The 21,239-nt window shown below is 42.4% G+C and overlaps 1 protein-coding gene across 2 annotated transcripts in view; it reads left to right on the forward strand.

Annotated features, from left to right (window-relative positions):
• The first annotated feature begins 1,806 nt into the window (after positions 1 to 1,806).
• The window catches only part of LOC132866540 (acyl-CoA dehydrogenase family member 11-like), a 41,488-nt gene continuing 22,055 nt past the window's right edge, over positions 1,807 to 21,239 (forward strand). The window contains exons 1-9 of one of the 2 annotated variants that reach the window (XM_060899371.1): positions 1,807 to 1,844; positions 7,814 to 8,095; positions 8,194 to 8,417; positions 9,214 to 9,313; positions 9,410 to 9,521; positions 9,638 to 9,780; positions 9,950 to 10,099; positions 12,164 to 12,258; positions 12,371 to 12,470. In XM_060899371.1, coding sequence (XP_060755354.1) covers positions 7,820 to 8,095; positions 8,194 to 8,417; positions 9,214 to 9,313; positions 9,410 to 9,521; positions 9,638 to 9,780; positions 9,950 to 10,099; positions 12,164 to 12,258; positions 12,371 to 12,470 — 1,200 coding nt within the window. In that variant the 5' untranslated portion in view covers positions 1,807 to 1,844; positions 7,814 to 7,819. The remainder of the gene's footprint in view (positions 1,845 to 7,813; positions 8,096 to 8,193; positions 8,418 to 9,213; positions 9,314 to 9,409; positions 9,522 to 9,637; positions 9,781 to 9,949; positions 10,100 to 12,163; positions 12,259 to 12,370; positions 12,471 to 21,239) is intronic. The other variant, XM_060899372.1, reaches the window with a different exon arrangement.

Consider the following 21,239-nt stretch of genomic DNA (forward strand, 5'->3'; position numbering starts at 1 on the left):
GAGAGCAGGAGGTCATTAACAACTCTTAAGAGAGCAGATTCAGTGCTATGCATCTTGCGAAAGCCTGACTGAAAGGGTTCATAGAGATCATTATGAGATGTTGATGATTTAGGTCATTGTCCTGACCCTGAAGGAAATCCTTGGCCCAGTTGCTCAAGATGAGACAAAACAGGGACAATAACAACGATAATAAAATAAATCAAATAGAGAGATATTCTTAGCTTGCATGCTAACTTCACCTTTAATATGTTTAACATGAGTGTATAATTATTCTTCAGTAAACACAAAGTTTAAAGGGAATAATTAAACTGAAAGTACTGGAGGTTAGTGGTTCCAAATAAATACAATACAAACATAGTCGAGCTTTTAAACAATTTAAAGCTCAAACTGTTAAATGAGACCTGTGGTATGAGTGTTCTATTTATGCTAATTTTATACACATTATAAAAATGATATAAAGATATTGTTAGCTTTCTTTTATCCAGCAATAAACAAATTGTTTTTATATTGAATGAGCTTGAGACTTTGATTTTTGAAAATCCCACTTCCGGTGTAGTTGCTGGTCTCGCCATTATAGTAGGTGCCTTCACACACTGAAATGCTTTGTGTTGCGTCACGTGTAGAAACATCACGTGAACAGGCTGGACTGAGAGGATTGTAAACATAGATTTACATAGAAGACAAGATTCCTCACCCGAACCCAGAGCGTCCGCACAGGGCGGCCATCTTACCACAGACAAGGGGTGTGGAGACTCTCACACGCCCAGCCCAGCACTCACATCATGATTTACAGGAAATCAAAGTACTGACTTTGATGACAAGATGATGTGTGTGTGTTTTAATTGTAGATGTTTATATCAGCATGTTTAGTTTTATTTTAACTGCACATTGGAGCCTAGTCAAATGAAATTTCAATCTTCTGTGCTAACATATATTGACTTTGACATGATAATCAGCTTTGAATGTTTTTTTTGTAAATGTAAAGATATCTTTTTATCCTTGGAAGTATAACCACATGTGATTAATTAAATGCTTTTTTTTGTCACAAACTACCGTGAGTCGCTGTCACTGTTTTATACTATTACTGACTCGGGCAGTGCATTTGTTATTATGCTATGATGTGAGTTTATATTTGTTATTATGCTATGCTGTGAGTGCATTAGGGTTTTGAGGTGGATGAAGTATTTCTGAAGTTTCAGAAGTGAGTAAGCTGTTTATTTAACTTTAGCTTCCCCTACGGCCCTATCACATGTAAAAATATTTTCACTAAAAATTGGAAATAAATTGTATGGTTATTTGTCCTAAAGCCGCAGTTATCCATAAGTATGCAGTGTTGGGCTTCTCACAGCAGAGGAATTTCAGCATGCATCCTGTCTTACAGTCTGTAGTAGACTGAAATATTTTCGCCAAGCTATGCGTATTTTTTTAAAACATAAAATGATTATTCATCATTAATATCATAAATACATACTTCCGTTTGTTTTATATAACAAACCAAACCGTTTGAATATCGATTGAAATTTGAGGAAGTTACGGTCATCTGAAAAGTACATATCGCTCCCAGCACGGTGGAATGGGTGAGCCAGCTGTCTGAGGGAAGATGGCCGCCATGTGCGGACGTTCCACTTCGTTGACGGGCAGCGGGGACGATTGTAAATCAGTGTGTGGAGAATCAAACCTGAATTAATAATAATAATAATAATAATAATAATGTAAAGTGGGCTGTTATGGCTGAGCCGGGCCGCGCGAGGGCGCTGTGACATCACGTTGCCGGATGTGATGTCACAGCGCCCTCGCGCGGTCCGGTTCAGTCGTGCAAAGTGACGCAGCCACGCAGAAGGTCGGTGAGTAGAGAGAGGAGAGAGAGGAGAGGAGAGGAGAGGAGAGAGGGATTTAACTCCTGCTCATCTCCCAACTCGGAAATAAACAACTGTATAATCAACTATATTCAAATACATTATTAAATGGGTGCGGTGATGTGTGTGTGTGTGTGTGTGTGTGGACAACATAACACTGATATTGTGTGTGTGTGTGTGTGTGTGTGTGTGTGGGGACAACATAACACTGATAGTGTGTGTGTGTGTGTGTGTGTGTGGACAACATAACACTGATATTGTGTGTGTGTGTGTGTGTGTGTGTGTGGGGACAACATAACACTGATAGTGTGTGTGTGTGTGTGTGTGTGTGGACAACATAACACTGATATTGTGTGTGTGTGTGTGTGTGTGTGTGTGTGGACAACATAACACTGATATTGTGTGTGTGTGTGTGTGGACAACATAACACTGATATTGTGTGTGTGTGTGTGTGTGGACAACATAACACTGATATTGTGTGTGTGTGTGTGTGTGTGTGTGGACAACATAACACTGATATTGTGTGTGTGTGTGGACAACATAACACTGATATTGTGTGTGTGTGTGTGGACAACATAACACTGATATTGTGTGTGTGTGTGTGTGTGTGGACAACATAACACTGATATTGTGTGTGTGTGTGTGGACAACATAACACTGATATTGTGTGTGTGTGTGTGTGGGGACAACATAACACTGATAGTGTGTGTGTGTGTGTGTGTGTGGACAACATAACACTGATATTGTGTGTGTGTGTGTGGACAACATAACACTGATATTGTGTGTGTGTGTGTGGACAACATAACACTGATATTGTGTGTGTGTGTGTGTGTGTGTGTGTGTGGACAACATAACACTGATATTGTGTGTGTGTGTGTGGACAACATAACACTGATATTGTGTGTGTGTGTGTGTGTGTGTGTGTGTGTGTGTGTGTGTGTGGACAACATAACACTGATAGTGTGTGTGTGTGTGTGGACAACATAACACTGATATTGTGTGTGTGTGTGTGTGTGTGTGGACAACATAACACTGATAGTGTGTGTGTGTGTGTGTGTGTGTGTGGACAACATAACACTGATATTGTGTGTGTGTGTGTGGACAACATAACACTGATATTGTGTGTGTGTGTGTGGACAACATAACACTGATATTGTGTGTGTGTGTGTGTGTGTGTGTGTGGACAACATAACACTGATATTGTGTGTGTGTGTGTGTGTGTGTGGACAACATAACACTGATAGTGTGTGTGTGTGTGTGTGTGTGTGTGGACAACATAACACTGATATTGTGTGTGTGTGTGGACAACATAACACTGATATTGTGTGTGTGTGTGTGTGGACAACATAACACTGATATTGTGTGTGTGTGTGTGTGTGTGTGTGGACAACATAACACTGATATTGTGTGTGCGTGTGTGTGTGTGTGTGGACAACATAACACTGATATTGTGTGTGTGTGTGTGTGTGTGTGTGGACAACATAACACTGATATTGTGTGTGTGTGTGTGTGTGTGTGTGTGTGTGGACAACATAACACTGATATTGTGTGTGTGTGTGTGTGTGTGTGGGGACAACATAACACTGATATTGTGTGTGTGTGGGGACAACATAACACTGATATTGTGTGTGTGTGTGTGTGTGTGTGTGTGTGGGGACAACATAACACTGATATTGTGTGTGTGTGTGTGTGTGTGTGTAGGGACAACATAACACTGATATTGTGTGTGTGTGGGGACAACATAACACTGATATTGTGTGTGTGTGTGTGTGTAGGGACAACATAATAACACTGATATTGTGTGTGTGTGTGTGTGTGTGTGTAGGGACAACATAATAACACTGATATTGTGTGTGTGTGTGTGTGTGTGTGTGTGTGTGTGTGTGTGTGTGTGTGTAGGGACAACATAACACTGATCTTGTGTGTGTGTGTGTGTAGGGACAACATAATAACACTGATATTGTGTGTGTGTGTGTGTGTGTAGGGACAACATAATAACACTGATATTGTGTGTGTGTGTGTGTGTGTGTGTGTGTGTGTAGGGACAACATAATAACACTGATATTGTGTGTGTGTGTGTGTAGGGACAACATAACACTGATATTGTGTGTGTGTGTGTGTGTGTGTGTGTGTGTGTAGGGACAACATAATAACACTGATCTTGTGTGTGTGTGTGTGTGTGTAGGGACAACATAATAACACTGATATTGTGTGTGTGTGTGTGTGTGTGTGTGTGTAGGGACAACATAATAACACTGATATTGTGTGTGTGTGTGTGTAGGGACAACATAACACTGATATTGTGTGTGTGTGGGGACAACATAACACTGATATTGTGTGTGTGTGGGGACAACATAACACTGATATTGTGTGTGTGTGTGTGTGTGTGTGTGTGTGGGGACAACATAATAACACTGATATTGTGTGTGTGTGTGTGTGTGTGTGTGTGTGTGTGTGTGTGTAGGGACAACATAACACTGATACTGTGTGTGTGTGTGTGTGTGTGTGTGTAGGGACAACATAATAACACTGATATTGTGTGTGTGTGTGTGTGTAGGGACAACATAATAACACTGATATTGTGTGTGTGTGTGTGTGTGTGTGTAGGGACAACATAATAACACTGATATTGTGTGTGTGTGTGTGTGTGTGTGTGTGTGTAGGGACAACATAACACTGATCTTGTGTGTGTGTGTGTGTAGGGACAACATAATAACACTGATATTGTGTGTGTGTGTGTGTGTGTGTGTGTGTGTGTGTGTGTGTGTGTGTAGGGACAACATAATAACACTGATATTGTATGTGCGTGTGTGTGTGTGTGTAGGGACAACATAACACTGATATTGTGTGTGTGTGTGTGTGTGTGTGTAGGGACAACATAACACTGTATCAGTATCAGTGTTATTATGTTGTCCCTACACACACACACAATATCAGTGTTATTATGTTGTCCCTACACACACACACACACACACACACACACACAGTGGACCTCATCTCTCAGTCCCGTGTGTAAATCACACAGACTTCACACATGATTCATGAAATGTTTTCTCTGTCCAATCATAGCAGCACAGTGATCAGATTTTTTTTTTTACATTTTACAATAAAGACAGACAAAAACAGCAGTCATTAAAACATTTGAAACAAAAACATGAACATTTCAGGGGGATTTTCAACTGAGCTCATTAAAATAACTAAATCAGTTACTAATAACTAAAACAGCTCTCTGATTGTGTGACTCAGTCATGGTTTGATGTTCTGCTTCGTCTCTTTTGTGTAGTTAAACCTGGATTTGTGAATGCGGTATCTTGCTGGTATTATGATCAAATTGATGATACAGAATTGTTTAGTTTTGCTGCTGTTGTTATTGTAGAGACCAAACAGTACATTATTCCAAAACAGACAGAACTCAGAATTGATAAAATCAATAATAAAGCGGGACACGTCTTTCCAAACATGAGTGGTATGGGACATTGCCAGAACAGGTGGAGTATGCTTCTCAAAAGGAACAGTTCACACACGTATCCTTCTTAAATTTAAGACAACAATTGGATGTTGATAAATGTGGCGGCTGAAAACCATCATCATTTAAATAACCACACCCTTACATATTCTCATTTTAGTGGCCACACTCTCAGACTTTAAGACATGAAGAGATGTAATACGGCCATGAAGAGAAACTTCTCCGCCCTCAAAATAGAAGTTTGAATGTCTCGTGTCCAAATGAACAACTTTCTGTTTGACAGCCTGAAAATTAGCATCAGCGAACATCAGAAAAAAGCAGTGTGGAAAGAAATCACTGCTGCGTTTAACAGCATTACTGTCGATACTTGAGCTCCAGATAATTTTATTAATTAAATTAAATTGTGGGCTGAAATGTAAAGTGTGATTATATTCAGTTCACTGCTCTCCGATAACCAACGATGGCGTACAGGGATAGCTGAAGGTAAACACATGTTTAAACTTTAGGATTAAAATATCTGACTCCAAAAAAAATATCTTCTCGTTATTAGAAGAAGTGTGTTAACTTAGTGTTCCAGTAACATTTAATTTACAACACTTTCTTGCAGAAGAACTACTGAGCAGATTGAGGTAAAATAACCAGTGGGTTTATTCTCCAAAATACAGATACAGTGTAGGTTCAGCAGGGCGGCACGGTGGTGTAGTGGTTAACACTCGGTGCGTTTACATGCACATCCAAATCGAGCTGCTGTCGGTAATCGAGCTAAGGGTCCCAGCAGGGGTGCCAGAGAAATCCAATCCTACATGCACACAAGGAAATCGAGCTATTGTGTGAGGTACATTGTGCACCTGAGCCACAGGTGGTGCTACACACCCCATCGTGTTGGTACACTTCCGGTTGTCATCATGAAGAAGAGCTATTCAAGAGCGTAAACAAAGTTATCAGTTCCGTGTTCTCCATTGCGCGTTTTTCTCCCGTCCATGAATTTTAATATATTCAACTCCTTAAGCTGAATGAGCATGAACTCTGTCTCCTCATTGCTCCAGAAGTGCACATTTCTGCTCGCCATTTTCTCTTCTTCGTGTGTTCCTCCTGACCTCTTCTGCTGCTCGCTACTACTGTTGTCATGCCGACCGAGGCTGTCGTGTTTCCCGCTTGTGGTCTCGTCACTCGTCACTTCTGGAAGGGGCAGTGCTGAAGTAAGTAGCTCGACTATGTAGCTCGATAGGGTTTGCATGCACTAAGTAGCTTGGCAAAAATCATATAATCTAGGTCGCGTAGCTCGATTCCGAGAAATCAAGTTCAGTTCAATTTCAGCCGAGCTAAGGTGTTTCCATGGCATTTAGAACTTCGATTTCAGTCAAGCTATGGCAGAAATTCGATTTTCTCTATGTGCATGTAAACGCACTCATTGTCGCCTCGCAGCAAGAAGGTTCTGGGTTTGAGTCCAACAGCTGACGGGGGTCTTTCTGTGTGGAGTTTGCATGTTCTCCCAGTGTCTGTGTGGGTTTCCTCTGGGTGCTCTGGTTTCCCCCACAGTTAGACATGCAGTTAGGTTAACTGGCTCCTCTGAGTTGCCCAAAGGCGTGAATGAGTGTGTGATGGTTAAGAGGAGAAAATAAGAAGTAGAAGGCAACTGGAAACCACAGCTGTAATTCTTCCCTTTGAAGAAAACTTTGATGGCTGAAGCCGTCAGAGTGGACCTGCCATCAGGCAGAACACTGAAGAAGAAGATAGGTTCAGCAAAATTGAAATCAGTACAGCTTCCACAGTTGCAGACCCTTGTGATGGAGAGGCTCTTTACACACTTTTATACCCCTGGGATTTTTGAAGTGTACGGTGACCAGGTGATCAAATGGAAGAGACACAAAGCATGTTCTTGCTGAGTGGACACCCCCCCCCCCCCCCCCCCCCCCACTGGACTGTGTGTGTGTGTGTGTGTGTGTTCACACAGGTAGTTGAGTCACAGTATCAGTTCCAATAACGTAAATTGCTGTGTTGATAAAAGCAGTGATTCCCGCCCTGTTTTCTGATCTGAAGAGACTGAAGAAATTTCCAAGCTTTCATTTTTTGACATCTTTCAGGGCAGAGGTGTTCATGCTTCTGCATGATTTCTCAGCAACATGACAAGCTGTGAATTTTTTGTCTTATTAACTTCTGGAGAGAATAAAGTGGCTGGTGAGGGAACAACTGTTTAAATAAACATTTAACATAAGTGACAACAGGAATTAACCTGTTTAAGTGAAATGTAATGATAAATGGATAAAAAGTATGACATTGTTCTTTAATAAATAAAAAATTGTAATTGTTGGCAAGTTGCTATGGTGTAAGAGGAATAAAACACCTGAGGATGTGCTTCTATAGGAAAATAATCAACTTCAGGGTGGTAATTGTGATTTATTTCAATACTGATTATTTTATTGTAACACACACACACACACACACACACACACACACACACACACACAATGACTGTCTGTGCTTGTTTCAGGCCTCCATGATGGCTGCTCAGTTGTGTTTCCATGGCAACAACTTAGTTCTTCAGGTACTGGGGAGGCAGGTGCGCTGCTTTTCCTCCAGTGTCTCTGTTGGACAGATCCAGTCTTGCAGCGAGCAGGGCCATCACACACGCAAACACACACACATCTCCACCCACTTTCCGTTCTCCCGTTCTGCCATCGGAATGTTCTTTCAGGAGCGGCCTCTGCTCAGGAACCCGTTTACCCAGGATGCACTGCTTAGAGGATACCTGCGCAGACACCTGCCTCTGCAGGTCAGTGACGGCACGTTAACACACCTCACCTGGACATCTGTACACAGCCACACCCCCAAGTGTGTTTAAGAGTGTGTGTGTGTATGTGTGCACTACAGGAGGTGCAGTTGGACCTGTCTGAATTTGGCGAGCGTGTTGTGTGTGAGATTGATGATCTAGGGCGTCAGTGTGAGCAGAACCCGCCCCGCCTCCAGCCATATGATGCATGGGGTCACCGTGTCGACCACATCATCACCTGTGATGCATGGACGCGCATGAAACACATCTCTGCACAGGAAGGCCTTGTCGCTGCTGGATACGAGCGACGCTTCGGCGAGTGGAGGTGTGCACCTCATCCCTGAGTGTGTTAGAGAACTAGAGAGAACGTAGTTTGTGATGTGAGCTGATGAACATGGACACTGCTCTGATCACACAGGTTTTAATGGAACATTCAAACTTTGATACTAAATGCAATAAATACAGGGACCATGCACTTGCTTAAGTCATAACCAGCAAAAAGTGTTTCTGAAACAGCGCTCTGAAGTCAAAGCTGAACATAAACCCATTGTGACTTATCCCCAACACTAACCCCTCATACTAATCACCAAATATATATCCTTATCAAAAATAACCCTAACAATAATCCCCGATACTAATCCCCAATAATACTAAACACTGATCATAAACACTAATCCCTAATATCGATTCCCATAACAAATCACTTATACTAATCCCAATACAAATGCATGATAATTATAATTCCTATCACTAATACCCAATACCAATCATTGATGCAAATCCATAATAATAATAATAATAATAATAATAATTCCTGACAATAATCCCCAATACTAATCCCTAATAATCCAAAACACAAATATTCAAAACAAATCCTTAATACTAATCCCAAAAACTACTCCACAAACACTGATCCCCAATACAATTCAAATACTAATCCCATATACTAGTTCCTAATTCTAATCCCCAATGCTAATCCCACAAAATGTTTCTCTAATGCTGAGCTGGAATGGTAACGCTGAACGTTTATAACAGTAATGATAACCCCAGTCACTTTAGCACATACTGACTTCTAACCTCTGTGTGTGTGTGTGTGTGTGTGTGTGTGTGTGTGTGTGTAGTCGTGTGTATCAGATGAGTAAATTATACCTGTATGCACCTTCTGCCGGCCTTTACACCTGCCCACTGGCCATGACTGATGGAGCCGCCAAAGTCATAGAGGTAACACACACACACACACACACACACACACACACACAAGTGATTGAGTACTTACTACACTAAAGTGTGTGTGTGTGTGTGTGTGTGTGTGTGTAGTCTCTGGGCATGCCTATTAAGGAGGTGTTTGAGCGTCTGACTACACGAGATGAGAAAAGATTCTGGACATCGGGTCAGTGGATGACGGAAAGAAAGGGAGGATCAGATGTTGGTGCGACACACACACACACACACACACACACACACACACACACACACACACACACACACACTCATGACTTAATGCTTATTTTGATGCTGCTGTAACTGGGTGTGTGGTTGCCATAGCAAATGGGACAGAGACGGTTGCCCAGCAACAGGAGGACGGGTCATACCGGCTGTATGGGTTTAAGTGGTTCACTTCGGCAACAGACGCTGACATCACACTCACACTTGCTCGCATTGCAGATCACCATGGCAACACCATACAGGTACCCCCCTCCACGCACACACACACACACACACACATTCAGACACACATGCACACGTTTGCATCACAGATCAGTGTACACACCAGTACACACACCCACAGACACACACATGCGAAACCTTTGAAAGTTCAATATTGCCATGACAGTCATGTCATTGCTCCACCCCCAGGGTAGTGTGGGTGTGTCCCTGTTCTGTGCAGAGGTGTGGGACTCTGAGGGCCGGACTAACGGAGTGGAGATCCAGAGGCTGAAGGATAAACTCGGCACACGGCAGGTGCCCACTGCAGAGCTGCTGCTGGATGGCATGAGGGCACAACTGGTACACACACACATATACACACACACACTTATGGTTGACCAAGAAGGTTATCATGGTGATAAATCCATGAAGTCTCTCTCCCTTTATTCCTGTCAGAATGAATCTATTTCTGTTTTTAATTTTATTTCTATCTTCAGTAGCCTGAGAGTTTAAAATACTGTGGTGAACATTACTGCCCCTCCGGTTCCTCCCTCACAAGGCGTAGGATAGGTCCGGTCTGGAAAAGTACATCATTAAATGCCCTCAGAACAGCCGGGAATTCTATTGTGAAAATAACATGGACTCGGCACACTGAGGTGTTTAACGATTTCCTCATGCACACCACATCTCCAGGTTTTAGCTTTCAGGATTAAAAACATTAACGGTTTACCAGAAAACTGTACAAGAAAGTTGAAAATCTGGGAAAGTCTGACATTTTTTTGAGGCAATAAGAGCATGAACTCACGCATGCTCAGTCAGGGATCTCAACCCTGTTTTCTGGAGAAACTGATCTTTTAATGGGAGTTCTGATCTGTTGTATGAGAATTAAATATTTAGGAATTCTTACATTTGTGAGTCTCAGTCGTAATCTGACTAAGCCTTGGAGAACCAGATGAACTTTTCTGTGTAAAGTTAGATTGCAGGGCAAGAGAGACAGTCCCTTAAAGAGTTACACTGGAATAGGAAGTGTGTTCTCACCTGAGTGCAGTTAAAGAGACGTCTGTGTTTTTTTTTTATTATTCAGTGGAGTTTTCAGATCCATTAATAGACGTAAAGAACTCAGCTTTGTCTTTTAATGAGTCACCCTTAAAGGGCTCCGGTTTATTAACAGTATAAAGGAATTAGCATATAACATATGAGTACAAATTAATCTGAAATCTAAAAGTAAAATGAAATAAAACATAGCTACCATGAGTAGTTTGATCAACAGTAAACCCGTGATAAAGTGAACATCGTATCTGAATCTGAGAGCAAATAAAAGATCTTCAGATAAACTGTCAGCAAAAAAGCTTCTATGAATGTCTTAAAATGTGGATTATCAGAACCTGAGTCCTCAGTATCCAAACCCCCTCATTTACTGGGATTTACCGAAATCTTTTATAGTTAAAACAGCCACGCATGATTCGAATATTACGTTGTGATTGGACATGCTAAATGTCCAGCAGGTGGAATTGTACCAGTCGTGCTCTGTGATCATACACGGTAAACTTATTTTTAACCACAGCAGGTAATGACTCGTAGGAGTGAGTGAGATAAAACTGGTTCTTAATCCACGACCCCTTGAGTTTGTTGACTGAAACACGGAGACTCCACTCACCTCCAGAGTTCTTCCACATTTTTGGTGTTTTCTTCATAAAGATGCACGAGAGAGCTCTCTCTCTCTCTCTCTCTCTCTCTCTCTCTTTCTCTGTCTGTCTCTCTCTCTATCTCTCTTTCTCCCCTTCTCTCTCTCTCTCTTTCACTGTCTCTCTGTCTGTCTGTCTGTCTCCTTCTCTCTCTCTCCTTCTCTCTCTTTATCTGTCTGTCTGTCTCTCTCTTTCCCCTTCTCTCTCTCTCTGTCTGTCTGTCCGTCTCCTTCTCTCTTCCCTTCTCTCTCTCTTTATCTGTCTGTCTGTCTGTCTGTCTGTCTGTCTGTCTCTCTCTCCTTTTCTCTCTCTCTCTTTATCTGTCTGTCTCTCTCTGTCTGTCTGTCTCTCTCTCGCTGTCTGTCTGTCTGTCTGTCTCTCTCTCTCTTTCTCTCCCCCTTCTCTCTCTCTGTCTGTCTGTCTCTCTCTCTCTTGCTGTCTGTCTCTCTCTCTCTCTCTCTCTCTCTCTCTCTCTCTCTCTCTCTCTCTCTCTCCTAACTCTTTGAGGGCTGTGATGCCTCTTGGCTCTTTCCTACTGCTCGGGTCTTTTCATCTGCTTTGGGGTCTAAATGCGCAGATCTCATGACACCGTTGGAGTTCATTCTTTTCCACACGTACTCTTACTTCCTCTATGGGAATTCTGACCCTTGGTATTATTTAATGGGAATTCTGTCCTTTCGTAGAGAATGCTGAGGCAGGAGATGATGTCATGTTAATAATCGTCTCTCACTGTGTGTAGTTGTCAGAGAAAGGAAGGGGTGTGGCCTCTATCGCCAACATGCTGACTCTGACTCGCATCCATAACACAGTGTCTGCTGTCGCTGTCATGAGGAGGTGTAAACACACACACACACACACACACACACACACACACACACACACACGTACATGTATACAGGTAGGCACAGAGTCATTATTGAGTGTGTGTGTGTGTGTGTGTGTGTAGAATAATCCAGCTGGGCAGGGAATACTCCACCAAGCGTAGTGTGTTTGGAAAACTGCTGAAGGATCATCCACTGCATGTACAGACGCTCAGCAGACTGGAGGTACACACACACACACACACACACACACACACACACATTTTGCAGGAACAGATCCAGGAAAATGGGAAGAGGGGGCATCAACTCAGTAAGGCCGGGGGTCCAGGGGCCACCAGAGGCCCCTGGAAGCTCTGCAGTTTTTAAATGCTCGGAAATGCATTTTGAGCTGTCAGAGACATGTTGTAAATGAAATCTCTTAAAGCAAAATTACCACATCAAAAATATGTTTTAAAAGTAGGAACTTTAAAAACCATTTTATTAGTGACTGAAAATGATATTGTCAGAGTTGCAGGTATATGCGTAGAACATAATTACAACTGATATATCGTCATATTGATGAAAGTTGCATTGTCATATAATGCATTACCACATAGCACACTACAGCGTAGTACACTGACCACAAAACACCTTCTATCAATAAACTATTACTGTTTTAGCAACTGCAGTCTAAGCTCCTGCTCAGGATATTCAATGTACAGATAAGACAGTGAATATACCCAGGTACACTGAGGGAATGTCAGGGGCCACTTAGGACAGAGCTTAATACCGAGAGAACTATAAACACAGACTGCAGGAGCTGCATTTCTATAACACAAGTCAAGTCAAGTTTATTTGTATAGCGCTTTTAACAGTAGACATTGTCGCAAAGCTGCTTTGCAGAATTTTAATGACTTTAAACATGAGCTAATTTTATCCCTAATCTATCCCCAATGATGAAGCCTGTGGCAACGGTGGCAAGGAAAAACTCCCTCAGACAACATGAGGAAGAAACCTCGAGAGGAACCAGACTCAAAAACATACTTGCCAACCCTCCCGATTTCGGCAGGAGGCTCCCGATTTTAGCTTCCATCTCCCGCCTCCCGATCGTATTTGTTAAAAACTGGATAATCTCCCGGTTTGGGGAAATCCCTACCACCAAGTTAAAAATACTCCCGATTATGTCCAATCAGAATCGTATGAGAAACACTGCTGACGTCAACTGACTTTTAACCAATCAACAAACAGAACGACAGTCACTTCCATAATGTAGGAGTCACCCAGGCTGTCCGACATTTTTTACAAGCAGTCATTCATCGTGGCCACTAAACCAAATCCCAAACAGCAAAAATATGAATGCAAATCCCAGGTTACATGGGAGAATGAATTTCCATGGATAAGCAAATGTTTGACCAGCCAGTTACACATTTTAAGGTAAAGATTCCTTAAATCAGAATATAATGGACATTTGAGTGTGAAATTAAACTAGTTTTCCGTACCATTTCAGAAACAAACTGTACAACTTCTAAAGTGTTTAGTGAAATTTTGCAGGACAGAGAATGTGTTTGGTGAGTGTATTTGAATGGTGTGGAAGTGTCTTAGTGCTATTTTGAATTTATGTTTGAAAGTTTTAAGTGAATTATCTGGAAAGTGATTGATTTTGATCGAGTTTTGAGGTTTTAAGTGAAAGATTACTAGTGAGTGTATTTTGGTCGGACTAAAATTTTGCATTCGAGTGAATTTCTTTGTGGAGTATATTTTGATAGTATGGTAGTGTTTATTAGGGTTATGACTGTGAAAGTGTTTTCAAAATTTCTACTTTCCTGATGTTGCATTTGGTGAACTTTTACTCATATATTACTTTTTTGAAGTTATTTTTATTGGGTCATGCAAAAACCTCCTGCACCCAACATCACCTCACTTTTGATAAATACATGTATATTAAATAAATAAATCATGATTATAAAATAAGTTCATTGAAAGATGTGTAAATTACTTTTATATAACAATAAATTGCTTAACAATTGTTGTAATAATAATTATTAAAAAGTAGTAATTGGTAGAATACAAACAAATACTCATGGATTATAGATAATTTTTTTAAAATAGTGAACATTGATATAAAATAACTGTACTACTACTACTACTAATAAACAATAATACTACTAGTAATAGGGCGGCACGGTGGTGTAGTGGTTAGCGCTGTCGCCTCACAGCAAGAAGGTCCTGGGTTCGAGCCCCGGGGCCGGCGAGGGCCTTTCTGTGCGGAGTTTGCATGTTCTCCCCGTGTCCGCGTGGGTTTCCTCCAGGTGCTCCGGTTTCCCCCACAGTCCAAAGACATGCAGGTTAGGTTAACTGGTGACTCTAAATTGAGCGTAGGTGTGAATGTGAGTGTGAATGGTTGTCTGTGTCTATGTGTCAGCCCTGTGATGACCTGGCGACTTGTCCAGGGTGAACCCCGCCTTTCGCCCGTAGTCAGCTGGGATAGGCTCCAGCTTGCCTGCGACCCTGTAGAAGGATAAAGCGGCTAGAGATAATGTGATGTGATGTGACTACTAGTAATACTTGTTGTTAATGTTATTATTATTATCAGTTCAGTTATCAATGTTCACTATTAAAAACAAATTATCTATAATCCATGAATAATTGTTTGTATCACTACTACTACTAATAATAATAACTACTTTTTAAATAATAATTTTAACTAATCTTATAACTCAATTTTATAGCATTTTAATAATCACTACTTATTATTTATTAGTATAATTTAGTAGTTGATGATAATTACTACTTATTAAATTACATTTTGATAATCACTGCTTATTAATTAAGTAGTAATAATACTGAATTATAATAATTGCTACGCTATTCATTATTAATTAATATAGCTAATAAGTAGTGATTATTAAAATGTTATAAAATTGAGTTAAATTTTTTTTTATTATTATTAAAAAAGTAGTTATTATTATTAGTAGTAGTAGTCAGGGGCGGATTTAGACATTTGGGGGCCCTAGGCAAAATACAAACATGGGGCCCTCCACCTTATACCCTCCAGGCATTCTGAGGCGATTTTAGTGTGGTTTTTTTTAATATAAATGTACAGTTACTTAACAAAAGTAACAAAATAAGGTAGTACTTGTTTTTGAGGTGTTCACCATGGAGGGGCAGACTGAGGGGGCCCCTACAGGGGGCTGATTTGGTACAGTTTCTAGGCAACTGCCTAGGTTCGCCTTATGGTAAAACTGCCTCTGGTAGTAGTAGTAGTAGTAATACAAACAATTATTCATGGATTATAGATAATAATTAATGATTATTTTGAATAATGAACATTGATATAACAATTGCACTGATGATAATTAGTTTAGTTATTGCAACACATTGATTAATATTGAGAATGGTTATAAAAGGTGACAGTTGTTTTTCTGTGTTTAATGTAACGCTCTGATGGTTGTATGACTGCATAAACAGGTTTATGCTGTTACCTGCTATAATGCAGAAGATACTCGAGAACTTCCTCAGGCTACGTTTACACGACCATATCTGTCTCGTTTTCTTCGCGGATGCACTGTCCGTTTACATTAAACCGCCTGGAAACGGGAATCCGCCAGCGTCCACGTATTCAATCCAGATCGTGTCAGCTCCGGTGCTGTGTAAACATTCAAAATACGCGGATACGCTGTGCTGAGCTCTAGCTGGCGTCTCATTGGACAGCGTCACTGTGACATCCACCTTCCTGATTCGCTGGCGTTGGTCATGTGACGCGACTGCTGAAAAACGGCGCGGACTTCCGCCTTGTATCACCTTTCATTAAAGAGTATAAAAGTATGAAAATACTGCAAATACTGATGCAAATACTGCCCATTGTGTAGTTATGATTGTCTTTAGGCTTGCCATCCTTCCACTTGCAAGTAGTAAGTGATATGCGCTGGGATCACACACACAGCGGCTCAGTCCCGAATCGTGGCTTGTGCACTTCACTCGCGCGCTGTGTGAGCTGCGCAGGGCCGGAGTGCGCACCCTCCAGAGGGCACTCGCTGTTCAGGGCGGACTGATTTGGAGCGCAGGATGCCTGCGGAGCCGAGCGTATCCGCGTATTGGCGTTGCTGTGTGCACGGCTAACGGTTTTAGTGTAAACGCGAATCGTTTTAAGAACGTTAATCTGATGATCCGCTGATTCGACGTAATGTAAACGTAGCCTCAGCCAGCTGTATACTGTACGACACGCAGACTGATTTTGCTGTCAGACACAAAATCACACATCATCAAAGATAATCTTTGGGGATTGAAATAGTGCCGGCTAAGGTTGTTCAGCTGGTTCTACTTGCCGTTTATTGTTTTTGTTTTTGCAATGATTCATGGTGTTTTCTCCAGTAAACACCAGTCTTCTCCTTGCTGCTACAGTAGTTCTGCAGGCCCAGAACACACGACTTTGCTTCAGCTGTTTGCATGTCTAACAGTTGCCATTTGTTTCTGTATCAGCAGCTCACAGAATTGTGTGCAAAGGGTGGCTTCCATCTAAACAAATGGATCAGTAATGACCGCACTGTTCTCTCTGCCATTCCCAAAAAGGATCGAGCAAAAGAAGTTAAAACACTGAACCTGGACAAAGAACAGTTGCCAACAGAAAGAGCCCTTGGTACGCAATGGGATGTGGAAAGAGATTGCTTTACATTCAGCATCACCATCAAAGCTCACCAGACCACCAGGAGGGGCATTCTGTCCATTGTCTGTTCCATATATGACCCCCTGGGATTTCTGGCTCCTATCATCCTTGTGGCGAAACAGATCTTGCAAAGCTTATGTAAGCTGAAGCTGACATGGGATGAGAAAATCCCACATGACGTCGCTCAGACCTGGAAAAACTGGATTGACTTGCTTCGTCTTCTGGATGGTCTTGGTGTCAACAGAAGCTTCTTTCCATCAGGCTTTGGACACATTACATCTGCACAGCTGCACCACTTCTGTGATACCAGTGAGGTAGGCTATGACTCTGTTTCCTACCTCCAGCTCACAAATAGTAAAGGTGAAGTCTGTGTGTCCTTTGCCTTTGGAAAAGCCAGAGTGGCACCCCTTAAATGCACCACCATCCCCAGGATGGAGCTTGCTGCAGCCGTCTTGGCTGTATGTCTGGATCAAATGCTTAGAAGAGAGTTACAGTTCACACTGGCAGACCCTATCTTCTGGTCAGACAGTATGACTGTTCTGCAATATATTGCAAATAGAAGCAGATGATTTAAGACTTATGTTGCAAATCGCATCTCTGTCATTCACTCTCTGTCTAAGGTGGAACAATGGAAGCACATCTGCTCCAAGGAGAATCCGGCTGATGCAGCTTCCCGGGGTTTGTCAGCCAAAGCCATTCTCCAATGTCAAACTTGGTTCAAAGGGCCAGAATTCCTCTCTGCTGACATTCAGTGGCCAAGCACAATAGAAAACATGGATATCATTTCAGGTCTGTGAAGATTCTCAGTCATCCAGGTCATAGTAAACTGTGGGTGGTAAAAGAGAGCAACTGGACTTGCTTGAAGATACTTGAAGATGTTTCACCTCTCATCCGAAAGGCTTCTTCAGTTCTGTCTGACTGGTAGGGAGCATCAGGTATTCAAGAATCTTCAAGCAAGTCCAGTTGCTCTCTTTTACCACCCACAGTTTACTATGACCTGGATGACTGAGAATCTTCACAGACATGTTTCCATGCACTTTGGGATGAGAACCCTTCAACTGGTGTGGGAGTATGAGAGGACTTCCAGAAAACTGGCAGACTACAGAAACCACCTGCGTTTCAACCTGAGATGCCGACAATCCAACATTATCCCCACTAGCCTACACCTGTTTTCAATGGTCAAAGGACACAGAGCTGAAATAATCCTCCAGAAAGCCCAGAAGCAGCTTCTCAATGAGAGAGTGAGACAAGTACATTTCACCATCGATGCTCTCCAGAACAAGACTGAACTGATGTTTGAAGAGTTGACAGTACTTCTTCCCAGTGAAGTTTTGGAACGAGTCTCTGAGTTCGCTGAGAAGGCACAGATTTCACAACATACCAAAGGCAAGGAACGACAGATGCACAAATTTCAAACTTTGCTGTCTAAAACCACCTCCTCCAGCAAGACAGAAGGGCTGACTTGGAGGAAGAAATCTGACCAGGCTACACAACTGGACATAGAAGAGAAATGGGTGAAGAACTTATCTGACAGGGTACTCACCCAACCAGAGAAAGATGTTCTATCGAAGGGACTTAACTTTGCAGTTTCACCAGAGCAGATACCAGTGGTAGACCTCATCACAGCCACAGAGTCAGCCATCAGAAACAACAATCTGACCAACACAGAGGCAGAACAACTTAGACTGAGGATATCAGCTGCTCTGTCCAGTGCGAAAGCACCCCCCTCCAACCTCACCATCCAAGAAAGGAGGGCTCTTACATTACTTCAAAGAGACCGGAACATCACCATCCTTCCTGCTGACAAAGGGAGATGCACAGTGTTGCTAAATACAGCGGACTACCACTCCAGGATGACCAGTCTCCTCAGCGACACTACCACCTATGAAACCTTGAGGTGGGACCCCACAAGTTGTTACAAAAAGAATGTTGTTAGCTGCCTGCAACAACTAGAAAAGGACCAAGCCATCAACCGATCTCTGTACTACAGATTGTACCCTGGGGAAGCCGTTCCTCTCATATACGGACTCCCCAAGATTCACAAGGAAGGAGCTTCACTCAGACCTATCATCAGCAGTATAAACTCTGTTACTTACAGCATTGCCAAACACCTAGCCACCATCCTGGCTCCTCTCATTGGGAATACGCCACATCACGTCAAAAACTCCCAAGATTTTGCTACTAAAGTTGCAGACCTCAAACTAGACTCAGATGAAACCATGGCTTCCTATGATGTCATTTCTTTGTTCACCTGCATTCCCACCACAGAAGCAGTTGAATCTGTTAGAAAATGACTCCTTCGAGACAACACCTTACTGGATAGAACGAACCTCACCACAGACCAGATTTGCACCCTGCTTGACCTCTGCCTGACTACCACTTATTTCCAGTTTAATGAAAGTTTCTACAGACAGAAGCATGGATGCGCCATGGGCTCACCGGTATCCCCTATTGTGGCCAATCTTTACATGGAGGAAGTGGAACATAAAGCTTTGACCACTTTTTCAGGAGTTGCTCCCAGCCACTGGTTCAGATATGTGGATGACACCTGGGTTAAAATCAAAACCCATGAGGTGGAAGCCTTCTCTAAGCACATCAGTGCAGTGGATATTAACACCAACTTCACTTGGGAGGACGTCAGTGGGAATAATCTAGCCTTCTTGGATTGTGATGTACACATTAGACAAGACAGAAGCCTGAGCATCGAGGTCTACCGGAAACCCACACACACAGACCAGTACCTACTCTTTGACTCTCACCACCCACTGGAACACAAATTGGGGGTCATTAGGACCTTGCAACACAGGGCTCAGAACATCCCTACAACAATAGAGGGAAAAGAGAAGGAGCAGAATCACATCAAGAAAGCACTTCAGAACTGCGGGTATCCCAACTGGTCTTTCCTCAAGAGCAGAAAAAGGAACATAACGGACAAGGAGGATAACAGGAACAAACGCAAGAACATTGTCATTCCCTACATTTCTGGTCTATCTGAGAAACTCAGGAGGATCTTCTACAAACACAACATTCTGGTACATTTCAGACCCAGTAACACCCTGAAGCAGAAACTGGTCCACCCTAAGGACAGAATACCCAGACACAAACAGGACAACGCAGTGTATGCAATTCAGTGTAGTGAGGAATGCACGGACTCGTATATTGGGGAAACAAAACAACCGCTTCACAGGCGCATGGCTCAACACAGGAGAGCCAGTTCCTCAGGCCAGGACTCTGCTGTCTACCTTCATCTTAACAACAAAGGACACTCATTTCAGGATTGCAACGTATGCATTTTAGCCAGAGAGGATCGTTGATATGAGCGAGGAGTTAAAGAAGCCATTTTTGTCAACCTGGAACGGCCATCACTGAACAGAGGTGGGGGTCTAAGACATCATTTATCAGCCACCTACAATGCGGTCTTTGGCACACTTCCCAGACAACTGAGGCTACATCCACACGACAACGGCAACGAGATGTTATTTAAAAAAATATCGCGTCCACATGGGCAACGAGCAGTAAAATATCAGGTCCATATGGCAATGCAACGCTTGCTGAAAACGATGCAATACACATGCCACACCTCTAGGGGCGCTGTAAGACGGTCCCTTCGGAGACACCAGAACAATAGAAGAAGTAAGGACGCATGCGCATAAACTATTATGCGTGAGACTTCATATTAGCCACAAAGTCAGAAAAATCTGTTTGTAAAATTACGTTGTAATGACCAAATACAATGAAAAGTATTTTTCCAGTCTCACCTGTGAAAGGTAATCCCATGTGAGCTCGTTTGGACGGCAAACCTGTTGGTACAGTTAAACGCAGCACATGAATGAGGCATCTTTATTCTCCGCTTTGACCCATCCAATATGGCGGCGAGGATGACGTATGATTCTACGTGGAAGGCGGCGTCTTTAATGGTCCGGAATAAATTGAATGCTACACGTTGATGGATTAATTTATTCTTCTGCGCCCTTTTTGAGGAATGTATTGTAGGACTTAAACCAACATCTGAAGAGGTGAGATCGCTCCTTTTTTTCCCTATTTTTGCTGGCGGGATTGACTCTGCCCTAAGGGCTATTCTCTCTCTCTCTCTCTCTCTCTCTCTCTCTCTCTCTCTCACTTTGCACCATTACACAATAAATATTCACAGTGGATATATTTTGTAAGCGCGTTTCATGAACCAAGTTATAGGATTTGTTGACAACTTGCATCGAGTTCGTTACACTTCTACCCGGCGTGAAGCACTCACAGTCATGTGGTTGTGATGTAATCGTAAACAAATCCGTTCTACTCATCCAGACGACTTCGCAACGGCAACGTTGCCAGATCTTTCCACTCTGGAACCCGTTCTC

This window comes from Neoarius graeffei, chromosome 18 (assembly GCF_027579695.1).
Source record: "Neoarius graeffei isolate fNeoGra1 chromosome 18, fNeoGra1.pri, whole genome shotgun sequence".
Lineage (NCBI taxonomy): Eukaryota > Metazoa > Chordata > Actinopteri > Siluriformes > Ariidae > Neoarius > Neoarius graeffei.